The 13,058-nt window shown below is 40.4% G+C and overlaps 1 protein-coding gene and 1 non-coding gene across 2 annotated transcripts; both read left to right on the top strand.

Annotated features, from left to right (window-relative positions):
• The first annotated feature begins 1,165 nt into the window (after positions 1-1,165).
• SCGB2A1 (secretoglobin family 2A member 1) lies at positions 1,166-4,268 on the top strand. Its single transcript, XM_053562315.1, has 3 exons — positions 1,166-1,285; positions 2,569-2,756; positions 4,123-4,268. The coding sequence occupies exons 1-3, from the start codon at positions 1,231-1,233 to the stop codon at positions 4,159-4,161; spliced, it is 282 nt and encodes a 93-aa protein (XP_053418290.1). The 5' UTR covers positions 1,166-1,230; the 3' UTR covers positions 4,162-4,268.
• Positions 4,269-9,375: 5,107 nt separating this feature from the next.
• On the top strand, positions 9,376-9,481 carry LOC128566140 (U6 spliceosomal RNA). The gene has a single exon (XR_008374436.1). It is a non-coding gene; the product is annotated as a U6 spliceosomal RNA (small nuclear RNA).
• Positions 9,482-13,058: the final 3,577 nt, after the last annotated feature.

Genomic DNA, 13,058 nt, shown 5'->3' with positions numbered 1-13,058 from the left:
CTTGTTCCTACAACTGAATCCGTAACAAGTAGCTCAGGGCCCAGCTCATAGGAGAAGCTCAGTAGGGAGGTGTTCAGCAGTGAATGGGGGCATGCTTAGAAACTGTCGTGTATTCATGATCATCTCATATTGAACCACATGACAGAGTTGTACACGGTGTCTATAATCCTTATAAAAAATCAGCATGGTGTCATTTATACCCATTTCACAAAAGAGAAAAAAAAAGTCATAGATGCCAGCTGTGTAACTTACCTTAAGACTTGTCATGACTACTCTGCGCGGCCTCCAGAATCCAAACACACAGCTGCATGAGCCCAAATCCCATTACCATTTGTAGTCTAGCACTGCCTGCCTTGAGCACCCAGTCACTTTACTAACTCACTGCAGCCTGTGAATCAGTGCAAGGCAATGCCCAAAAGGCAACAATCCACTAAACAAAAATTGATAAATACATTATGGAGGGAATTTATAAAGTTGAATTAAATTAGCGAGGTAATTCCGGTGAAGAAAAAACCAAGGAGAAAACAAGCAAACAAATGAAATCCCCTACTTTTATTAGAGTTTAGATCTTTAATGAATTTTCTTCAAAACCGAAACACTTTTCTTGAAAAAAGAATGTCTATGGGTGAGGAAGGGCTGCCCCCCAGAGCATGGATATGGTATTGCAGCCAGCAATGGTAATAGGGAATCATGGCATCAGGTATTGCAGCCAGCAATCCCATATCCACCTGTGCTCGATAGAGTACAGACGTACAGGCTGTGAAGCTGACTGCACCTCGAAGAACAAGGCATAAAAGAAGAGGTCACAGATGAAGAGCAGCAGGAGGAAAAAGAGTACAAGAAGGAGGAAGGAGATGGGAAGGAGGAACAGAAATAGACCACAATTTTAACAACAGTGATGACAGCAGAGGCTCACACTGTTGGATTTGTTTCAGAGTGTGGAAAACACTTTCACATCCATTTTGCCTACAGCTGCCTGTCATTACTGCAGTCCTCAAATTGTCCTGGGTCCAAACCTCACTGGCTTCTTGGTTTCTGGCTGGGTTCCTCTTGGTGTGCATGATTGTTTCCTGGTCCTGGGCCAGGGAGCATCTCTGACTCATTCCCTCCTTCCTGGCAGAGACTGTGCTGTCTGCCTGGGGATAAATAGAGCAGTCTGGAGCTCCCTCCACAGTCACTTCCTTGCTCCCTGCCACACGCGACTGGACAGCTGACTGCATCGGCCCCACCATGAAGCTACTGACTGTCCTCCTGCTGGCTGCCCTCCCTTTCTGCTGCTCTGCAGGTGAGCCCTGTGTAAAGGATGGCCTGTAGGCTGGGGGCATTGCCCAGATCCCTGTGTGAGAACTCTGCATCCCCAAGCCCCAGCACAGGGAAGCTCCAGGACGAAGGGTCTGTATGCAATAGACCTCAGGATCACGTTAGTTCCAGACAAAAGGTAGTGCCCCAGTGGGTTTTGCCCTGCAGAGGGGCTGCACTTAGCATCTCATTGCTTTCAGGCTGTCCCACCAGGGTTACCGTGATCATGACAACCAGCATGAGTCTCAGGGATGAATACTGGAATTAGCTATTTCACTTGGGCAAAGGAAAGACATGATTGAAAGACCCATGCCATCTGCATCCAGAAACCAGGAAAAAAATCACGAGTTTCCTGAAATGTGGAAGGAAAAGGCTCAGACTCCCATGTGTGACCTGGTGTCTCTCACTCTGTGGGTCTCACTCTGAGTTTGCAAAATTGATCTAAGTCCTTTTTGGATGTTCCCAAATCCCAGGTCTTTCCTGCACAAAGCAGACCAGGTAAGAGAGTTCACACTCTCTGGGACTCCCTCAAGCAGTGAGGATACAGAGGAGAAAGCCCTGGAAGCTGGAATGTGGCAGCACTTATGGGAATGTCCCATCACAGAGGGAGCTGCCTCGTAGGATTTACAAATCCCATTTACATTACCACCTCATTTGTTCCCAGAGAAGGTGCAGGTGGGCAAACAAGTGATTTGCTCACAGTCAACTGCACGGAAGTTGCAGAGCCAGAGTACCACCAGCTCGTGTGAACCCAGGTCAGGAGCTCTTTCCCCTCCACCACAGGGGTGAGCACAGCAGATTACTTCACAAACAAGAAAATCTGTGATACGTTCTTTGTTTTCGTGACAAGATTGAGAGTCAAGTCAAGGTAGTGGAAGATATTCTAGACTCATACTTTTATAATGGGCAGGAATCCTGCTTAATGCTCTGCATGGTAATAGGGAATCATTACATCAGGAATGATCCGATAATGTTTAATATGTTCCAAAAAGTCAGAGCCTATCCATTCCCTAGTGTCCTCAATAACCAATGAGATGTACGGTTTGGCTTCTCTGGACTTGGGAGGCTGTAGAAGCATTTTCAGGACATAAAGGGAACCCCAGAGCCTGAGTCTACTCTCCTGGAATTGGGTACTCTAGAGCAGGCACCGTAGCCTTTCTGAATTTCAGCCCCTGCTGGGATGTCCAAAGATCACTGATATCATAGGGATGTTCTAAAGTGGGTTCACACTTCTGGTCATGAGCCAATGTTGTTATGCTCTGTCCTCAGGTTCTGGCTGCCAACTTCTTGAGGATATAGTTAATAAGACACTAGATGAAAATGTGTCTATACCTGACTACAAAAATCTACTCCATGAGTTTATAAACGGTGAAAAGGACGAAAAGGTTGTTGAAGAATTTAAACAGTGTTTTCTCAGCCAGACAGAGGAAACTCTGAAAAATTTTGGAATCATGATGGTAATTTTGGTCTTTTCTCGTGTACCCTTTAACATCACTAACCAGGAACAAGGAAGCTCTAAATCTGGCACCAGCAACTGGTGAACAAGCTTTTTAAATACATCACTTCATTTAAATGTCTGCCTAGGTGGTTTGCCACTCTGTTTTGAATATGTTCAATGAATGATAAAGAAAGCTCCAGAAATGGTTGCCCTACGCCTCAGCTCCACAGTCTATGTTCAGACACAGAGGAACACACGTGTACACACTCAAACACACACACACACATGAACACACACGGTGACACAGACAAACATATTTTCCTTGAAGAAAAAAAAATCCAGTTTCTAGGAGTCACTTACTTGTAGGAGAACCCAACAAAGAAAGTTATCTCTTTACATAAAATTAGAAAAATGGTCTTAAAATATTCTTTTACAGAGTCTGGAGTATACCATTCATACATATTATACATATTCCAATATAAAGACTTTAACATGAATGCCTGAGCAACCAAGGTTTCTTACCATACTTGATTGTAAATAATGTACCATTTAATTAAGTGCCTCGTGAAATGGAAAGTGTAGTTCATGGGTATTAAACCAGCATGGGTGAAGGATTATTTAAAAGAAATATCAATTGTTATAATTAGGGGATTATCTGTCTAGTTTTACATACATGTTCTTTAGAATATTTTTTAGCATTTAATTAATATCCTTATATTCCATTTAAAACAATCCATAGGAGAGAATTTAGAAATACACTCAAAATGTTAAGAATAAATGAAACATGATTTGCAATTTAGGATGGTGGGAGTAGTTTTTCTTTTAAATCAAAATTATATTAATTATCTTTAGTGTAGTTCTCCAAGAATTTGTATTTCACAAAGGTGATGGTGGAGAGTCTTAGTGTGTCAAGATATTTCTAAATTTTTAGACCATGCAAGAACCCCAAACCATCCCCTGGTTATATTCAAAGTGAGATTTCAATAATTCTGTGTTGAGAAAATGGTAACAGAAACCACTGATAAATGTTTAAATCAGAAAGTCTTCAATAAATAGTACATGTATCATATTAATTGGATAAGTTATTTTAAAGAACAGAGATCTTGGAGAAAAAAAATGATTAAAGCAGCCCCCCCAAAAAAAATCCAGAAATATCAGCACTTATGAAGTATTAAGAAGATGTTTAGGTATTAATAAATATCTCCTGAAAAATGTGAATAGAAGAGGAGATAATTCAAATTTTGCTTCCAGACCTAATTTTTGGGGGACAAAAAAATTGTTTGTGGATAATTCAGGAAAATAACAAAAAAAAATTTCTGGATTTCCATATTTGACTTTGACAGAGAGTTAAACATATAAGTGACATATCTGTGTTTGTTTTCCAGGAAATCACGTACGACAGCAGATTCTGTGAAATTTTTTAACTTCCTGCAAGAACTTTGGCTCAGACACAGCAGATAGACCATCATTGTCGATTGCTAGAAACCACAACTTTCTTTCTTCTTTGTTCTTTTAAGTGGAATCTGCGAGATGCTTGTTGAAACCTCAGATATATCTTTATTTCAATAAACTAACTGCAAAATACTTAAGTTTTTTTGTTCTCTAAAATTAGAGGTTTTCCAAGGCCTTCCATGTTGGGGTGCTTGTGGAGGGTTGACATAAACCAAGATAGGGGGATTCAGTGAGGGGCTGAGGGCTCTCAAGGCACTTTCCTCCCAGTCTGCTGCCCAAACCCTGTGCTCCCTCTGCAAGGTACTTTCCTTCCCCTCACCCACCACCTGCCCACCAGACCCTCTGTGATTTCTTCTGGCTCTTGGGTTATGATGTGAGGATGTGCTCAGAGTTCCTGTTCCATGCCAGTTCCCCTGTCTATCCTGGACCCTGCTGGCCATGGCTGGGCTCCTCTGTGCTCACCCTAACCTCACCTGGGGGTGCAGGGCTGGGACCATGTGCAACCTGTCACGTGAAGCATGCAAAGCAGGGTGGGCCCCACCTTGACTTAAAATTTTGATATTCGCTCATCATGGATTGGGGCATTCATTTTGGTATTTAAAACTATTGCATTAAAATATTACCTATCCTGATTACTGAGTTTTATAAAACTCCTTGAAATTATGTGACATCCCCTTGTCCTGTCCCTGCAAGTGGAGAGGGGTCCATGCTCTCCTTCCCCACATGGAGCTGCACAGACAATGGGATCAAGGGGGTGTGTGTGTGTGTGTGTGTGTAGGAATCAGCAGAGTGAGTGAGTTTTAAGTTGCTCCTGAGGCCTCCTTCATGTCCCAGTCCCCAGCATTCCTCTCACCAGCATAGGTATTGTCACCTCTTCTGCTCTCCCCTCAGCCTGCCCCTAGCCTTCCCTGGGTTGTCCTCTCAGCCCAGAGGACTCTTTGTATTTCCCAGGACAATTCAGCTTCCACTGGATAAGTCTTCCATCATAGACAGCAGGTAGGAGATCCAGGCCCCTTAAAATTTTTAGATATCAAAGAAAATGTTATAATTTAAAAAATTGTATCTTGAAGTACATACAAAAATACTGAGTTTATATCAGTGAATCCAGCCTGTCCCAATGTGGTTGTAAGATATGATGTTGGTATGCTTCTGCAGAAGTAGCCCACGAGAGCCAAAGCACTGGTAACCATGTATTTTTCTAGACAGGAGTGGAACCTTTTATTGTAGGAACAGAGGGCCCCAAGTAGGAAAAGAGGACTTTTGTGGCTGAAATTCCCATTCACTAAACCACATTCATCGCTGCTTTGGAAGTAAGGAAAGGCCTTAACTTCTGACCTGATGAAATTATGTGAAGGGAGCCAAGGTGAGAGCCTTGAGTCAAGTTTGGCCATGGGGGCAGAGGGGTATTTGTGGTCCTCATGCTTTTTAAAGTGTAGCGTTTTCCTGACACTAAACATTTTGAGAACCATTGATACCATAGTGCAAGGGACACATATGAGCATTTGTATTGGTGCATATTTTGAATAATATTCATAACATCCATCTCTGTGACTGTCACATACATTTAACAATATTTATATATACAAAGGAAAGGTGCGAGAAAGTGAAAGATGACAGAGGGTGGCAGGGAAGGCCTCACTGAGAAGGAGACGTTTGAGTAAAAAGCAAGGGAGTAAAAGAAATTGAAGCAAAATAGGGTTTCACAAAGTATTCCTCCATAATGCATACGTCTTCTTGTGTTAAAGATACAAGTAAAAGCAAGTATTTTTTTTTTTCATTACAGGTTAATATGAGGGTACATTCAATTAGGTTGCATTACTTGTGTTTATAAGGTCAAGTTCAAAGTCTGAGGTGTAGTTGAGTCCTTCACCCAGGAAGTGTGCCATAGACCTCTACACTGTACTGACAGGTGGGAACTTCCCAAACCTCATCTCCCTCTTCGCCCTTCTTGAATGTAATTGTGTTTTTGTCTTGTGTGAACTTGATAATCGGTCTACTATTTTCGGATTAGTACATGGAATGCTTCCCCTTCCATTCTTTAGATCCTTTACTTCTGATATGGTTCTCCGAATTCACCCAGGGATATACAAAAGATGCAAAGTCTCCATCATTTTGATTGCTGAATAGTATTCCATGGTGTGTGTGTGTGTTAATCCATTCATGAGTCGATGGGCACTTGGGTCATTTCCACACCTTTGCAATTGTGAATTGAGCTGCTGTAAACATTCGAGCGCAAATAACCTTATAGTAAAGTGACATTTTTTTCTTCCGCATCATACCTATTAACAGACTTGTGGGGTCAAATGGGAGGTCTCCTTTTAGTTGAAGATGCTCTATACTTCTTTCCAAAAAGGCTGTACTAGTTTGCAATCCCACTAACAGTGCATAAGTATACCCCTCACTCTCCACCCATGCCAGCATTTGCAGCTTTGAGACCTTGTGATGTGAGCTATTCTCACTGGCGTTAGGCGGTATCTCAAAGTTATTTTGATTTGCATTTCTGTGATGATTAGGGATGATGAGCATTTTTTTAAATGTGGTTTTTGGCCATTCATCTGTCTTCTTAGAAAAAGGTTCTGTTTATGTCTCTTGCCCATTGACTGATGGAGTTGTTTGCTCTTTTTTTGTTGATTTGCTTGATTTCTTTGTATCTTCTTTGTATATTCTAGCTCTTTCTCTGATTCATAACTTGCAAATATCTTCTCCCATTCTGAAGGTTGTCTGTTTTCTTTGTTGATTATGCCCCATTTATTTATTTCTGTTGTCAGTGAAGTTGCCAGTGGGATCTTCATCATGAGTTTTTTTCCAAAGCCAATATTGGTCACTTTTTATTTCACACTTTCTTCCAGGGTTTTTTTTTTTAATCTTTTCTGGTCTTAGATTTAAATCTTTTATATACAGCATGAGTTAATTTTTGTAAGTGGTGATAGTGCAGGTCCAGTTTTAGTCTTTTACGTGTAGCTAACTAGTTCTCCCAGCACCACTTATTAAACAGAGATTCTTTCCCCCAGTGTATGCTTTTGTTTGGTTCATAGAAGATCTGATGGTGCTATGAGGCTGGTTTCATCTGTAGGTTCTCTATTCTGTTCCATACATCTATGTGTCTAGTTTTGGGGGGGTTTTTGGTTTTTGCTTTTGTTTTTGTTTTTTGCAGTTTTTGGCCAGGTCTGGGTTTGAACCCACCACCTCCGGCATATGGGGCCAGTGCCCTACACCTTTGAGCCACAGGCGCCGCCCTATGTGTCTAGTTTTGTGCCAATAAACATCTGTTTTTATTACTATAGATTTGTACTGTAACCTGAAGTCTGGAAATGTGATGCCCCCAGATTTGTTTTTATTTTGTAGAATTGCACTGGGTTGAGAGTTTTTATCTGGTTTTATACAAATGGAAGTTATTTTTTCCTGTTCTGCAATGTATGACAGTGGTTTTTGTTGTTGTTGTTGTTGTTTGTTTGTTTGTTTGTTTGTTTTTGAGAGAGTCTCTGTCACCCTAGATAGAGAGCAGTGTTGTCATAGCTGACAGCAACCTCAAACTCTTGGGCTGGAGATATCCTCTTGTCTCAGTTTCCTGAGTAGCTGAGATTACAGGCACCTGACAGAATGCTTGGCTAGTTTTACTATTTTTAGTAGAGGTGGGTCATACTCTTCCTCAGACTGGTCTTGAACTCCAGAGCTTAGGTGATCCACCCACTTCAGCTTCCCAGAGGACTAAGATTACAGGTGTGAGCCACCACACCTGGCTGACACTGGTGTTTTAGTGGGAATTGCATCAAATCTATAGATCACTTTGAGTAAATGCAGACATTTTAATAACATTGATTCTTTAAGCCATGATCATGGCACGTTCTTCCATTTGTTAATGTCTTCTGCAGCTCCTTTTCTTTCTTTCTTTTTTTTTTTTTTTTTTGAGACAGAGTCTCAAGTAGTCACCCTGGGTAGAGTGCCATGGCGTCACAGCTCACAACCTCAAACTCTTGGGCTTAAGCGATTCTCTTGCCTCAGCCTCCCAAGTAAAGCTGGGACTACAGGCGCCCACTACAACGCACAGCTATTTTTTGGTTGCAATTGTCATTGTTGTTTAGCTGACCCAGGCTGGGTTCGAACTCGGCAACCTCAGTATATGTGGCCGGCGCCAGAACCACTGAGCTACAGGAGCTGGGCACCTCCATGCGGCTTCTTTTCTCAGTGTTTCATAGTGCTCTGTGCAGAAATCCTTCACATCCTTTATTAGGTATATTCTCAGGTATTTCATTTTCTGTGAAGCTACTATGAAGGGTATTGTGTCTTCTATTTGATTCCCAGCTTGACTGCTGTTGGCATATATCAAGACTACTGATTTGCGGACACTGATTTTATATCCAGAGATGTTTTTGTATTTCTTGATTACTTCCAGGAGACTTATGGTTGATTCCTTTGGATTTTCTAAGTATAAGATCATATCTTCTGCAAAGAGTGGAAGTGTGACCTCCTGTATTTGTGTTTGGATACATTTGATATCCTTCTCTTGCCTAATTGCATTGGCTAGGATTCAGTAATAAGCTGAATAATAGCAGTGAAAGTGGACATGCTTATCTCGTTCCAGTTCTAAGTGGAAATGCTTTCAGTTTTACTCCATTTAGTATGATATTCGCTGTGGGTTTGATGTAGATTAGATGGCTTCTATCAGTTGAAGCAATGTCCCATCTGTGAAGTGCTTTTATCAGAAAAGGACGCTGAACTTTGTTGAGTGCTTCATCTGCATCTACTGAGGATTGTGTGGTTTTTGCTTTTATTTCCATTTAAGTGGTGGATAATGTTAATAATTTGCTCATGTAAATCAGCCTTTCATGCCTGGGATGAAGCCTACTTGGGTGTGATGTGTTATTTTTTTTATGTGTAGCTGATTTCTATTCACTAGATGTTCAACAAATATCATTTCAGTAATGATATTCGTCTATAGTTTTATTTGTTGAATCCTTCCTTGGTTTTAGTACCTGGGTGACATTTGCTTTGTGGAGGAGTTGGGGATCATTCTGTCTTTCTTAATGTTTTTGAATAGTTTCTGCAATACAGGTACGAGCTGTTCTTTGACGGTTTTGTAGAATTCTGGTCTGAAATCATCTTGTCCAAATCTTTCTTTTGTTGGAAGCTTTTATATTGTTGCCATTTTGGTGCTTGATATTAGTCTGTTTAAGATTTCAATGTCTGTGCTTGCTTCAGCAGCACATATACTAAAACTGGAACCATACAGGGAATATTAGCATGGCTCCTGCACAAGGAGACACTCAAGTCCATGAAGTGTTCCATATTTTTTTGTATTTACCTGGTTGGATCTGGAGAAGAAAAGTATCACAAGAATGGAAAAGTCAAGTGTCCAATGTACTCAATATTAATGTGAAACTGGTAGATGAACAATTACATGCCCACATAAGAAAAAAACAAAACTACTTCAAGAAGTGTGGGAAAATGAGGAGGGAAGGGCTTTGGTAATCTTACCAAGTGCGTACAATGTAAACGTATATGGGCCTCCACTTGGGTGAAGAGCTCAACTACACCTTGGACTTTAAATACTTAATCAATGCAACCTATATATTAATCTGAAATGAGTTCTATTTCTTCCTATTTTAGTCTAGGAAGGTAGTGTGAATCCAGGAATTTGTCCATTTCCTTCCCATTTTCAAATTTCTAAGCACAGAGTTTTTTGTAGTGTTCAATGAAGATCTTTTGTATCTCTGTGGTATCTGTTGTTATTTCCCCCTTTTTTGTTTCTGACTGTGGTTATTACAAATCTTACTTTTCTTTTCTGGTTAATCTGGGCAAAATTTTATCCATTTCATTTATCATTTTAAGCAACCAACTTTTCATTAATTTTATGAATGTTTTATTTTGTTTTCCATTTCATTCAGTTGTGATCTAATTTTGGTTGTTTCTTTTCTCCTCTTTGGTTTGGGATAGAATTGGTTTTCTTTTTCCAGTTGCTTGAGATGATTCATTAGATAATTGCTTTGTGTTCTTTTGGTCTTGTGGGTGTGGGCATTTAATATGCTAATTACCCTCTTGGACTGCTTTTGCTGTACCCCATAGATTTTGGTAGTTTGTGGCTTCATTATCATTTTGTTCAAGGAATCTAATGATTTCTTTCTTTTTCTCTGCCTTGATTCAGCTATCATTTGGCAAATTGTTGTTTAGTTTCTATGACTTCATGTGGGGATGTGTGTTTCTGTTAGAATTGAGATCTACTTTAATTCCATTGTGTTCTGTGAAGATGGAAGGTATAATTCTATTTGTTTTATTTGTTGAGGTTTGATTTCTGTCCTAGGATATGATCTCTCTTAGAGAATGATCCACAAGCTGATGAGAACAACACATACTCAGTGGCAGTGTGGTGGAATGTTTTTATATGTCTGTTAAGGCCATTTTTTCTAGAGTTATGTTTAAGTTCATTGTTTCTTTGTTTAGTTTCTGCTTAGAGGATCTGTCCAGTTTTGTCAATGGGATGTTGAAGTCCCTGAAAATTATGGTGTTGTATGATATCACATTGTTCTAATAGAGTATGGTTCATTTTATAAATCTAGGGCCATTAATGTTGGATGCATAAATATTTAGGATTGAAATGTCCTCTTGTTGCATCGTCCCCTTAACTAAGATATAGTGATCATCCTTGTTTTTCATTACTTTTGTAGCTTTAAAGTCCACTTGCATCCCCCAGTTTCTTGCGGTTTCCATTTGCCTGAAAGATTGTTTTCCAGTTCTTTACCCTAAGTCTATATTTGTCCTTATGGGTGAGATGTGTTTCCTGAAGGAAGCAAATACTCTGCTTGATTTTTTTTTTTTAATCAGTCAGCCAGCTTGTGCCTCTTCAGTAGAGAGTTCAAGTTGTTCACATTTATTGAGAGACTTGGTAAGTAGGGAAGAGTTCTGTTCATCCTATTGTGTGGAGATCTAGTGCCTTGTTTTATCACTTGGGTGAAATTGTGGATGCTAAGGTTTGTCTGTTAACGTCTGAGTGTCTTTACCTTGCTGGTGGTCCATTGTGCTTGTCTGTGAAGAGTACTAGTCTGACTACTTCATGCAGAGCAGGTCTTCTGGTGGCAAATTTCCTCAATGTTTCCTTCCCAGGAAGGAATTTTATTTTTCCATGGAATATGCAGTGCACAGAATCTTAGGCTGGACATTGTTTTGTTTGAGTATATTGAAAGTGGAAGCCCAATCTCTCCTGTCTTGTAAAGTTTCAGCTTAGAAGTCCACTGTCATCCTAATGGATTTGCCATTATAAGTCAGTTGGTGGCTACACCTGGCGACTTGGAGGATTTTCTCTTTCATTTGGACTTTGGTCAGCTTAATAACAATGTGTCTAGGAGAGGCTCTTTTTTTTTGGCCAGGGCTGGGTTTAAACCCGCCACCTCCGGTATATGGGACTGGCGCCCTACTCCTTGAGGCACAGGCACCGCCCAAGAGAGGCTCTTTTTTAATTGAATCGACCTGGGGTTTGATATCCATCTAAAAGGAGTGTGACTGAATCTTTGGTGATACTTGGGAAATTTGGGGTTAGGATATCATCCAGTAGGGCTTTCATGCCTTTGGTCCATCCTCTTCTCCTTCAGGGATACCTGTAATTTGTATGTTTGTACACTTCATGTTGTCCCATAATTCTCTACGAGATTTACTCTCTCCTTTTCTGCCTCATTAAATGAGTGAGTTAGCCCAAAAGCCTTGTTTTCAAGCTCTGAGATTGTTTCTTCTCCATGGTCTAATCCATTGTTGAAAACTTCTACTGCATTTTTAAACTCCCTGAAGGACTTTTTCAATTTTTTAGGCTCCGTTATATCCTTTCTAATTTCATTAGACCTTTCATTCATTTCTTGGATGAAGTTTTGGATTTCCTTTTGGTGATTTCCACTTTCTCTTCAATTGTCTTCATCATTTTTGCCATTCATACTCTAAATTTCCTTTCCATCATTTCCATAATTTCTTTATAGATGGATCTTTAGTGATAGTCGTGTTGTGATCTCTTGGGGTGGTTGATATGCTCTGATTTTTCATGTTGCTGTAGCTTTTTTGTTGGTTCCTCCTCATGTGTGATTTACTCTTTTTTACTTTCTTCCTCGATAACCTTCTCTCGCTTCTTCCTTCCCCTCTTCATCTGTGTGCATTCACATTTTCTTCATCTGTGTGCATTGAGGTTGAAATCCCCTTTTGGCACAGGGACTAAAAGAAGAGAAAAGAAAAGAAGAGAGTGAGAAAGAACAAAAAAGAAGAAAAGAATAAGAAAGGTTTTTAATGATAGACTGGCTGCAGTGTTCCACACCAGCAATCCCAGGACTCTGGGAGACCAGGGCGGGAGGATCACCCAAGGTCAGGAGCTTGTGACCAGCCTGAGCAAGAGTGAGACCTTGCCTCTACCAAAGATAGAAAAAAACAACCATGCACTGTGGCAGGGGACCTGCAGTCTCAGCCACTTGAGAGTGCCACTTCACTCCAGCTCAGGCGTCAGAACAAAACTCTGTCCAAAATTAAAAAAGTTATCTTTGTTGCCTAAGGAAGTTATGAGAGAAAGTTGAGAAAAATAACAGAAATAGAAAAAGAGAACTGAAAGAATTTAAGAAAATATATTTCTCCTCAGTGAGAGATTATTAGAATGGAAAACAAGCATCCAATGTACTCAACACTAATATGGAGCTAGGAGATGAATTACTATAGTCCCACAAGGAAAAAAAAACACAATTACATTCAAATGCAGGGAAGGATGGAGAGGGGAGGATGAATGGGGCTTTGGTAAGCTCTTGCCTATCAGGTGCAACGTAAGGGTATTTGGCACACCCTGGTGAAGGGCTCAACTACAACTTGGAGTTTTATCAAAGAAAAGCAATGTAACCTAATCATCTGTACT

Source organism: Nycticebus coucang, chromosome 14, assembly GCF_027406575.1.
Source record: "Nycticebus coucang isolate mNycCou1 chromosome 14, mNycCou1.pri, whole genome shotgun sequence".
Lineage (NCBI taxonomy): Eukaryota > Metazoa > Chordata > Mammalia > Primates > Lorisidae > Nycticebus > Nycticebus coucang.
The sequence above is the reverse complement of the archived record's forward strand: the minus strand, read 5'-3'. Positions and strand labels throughout refer to the sequence as shown.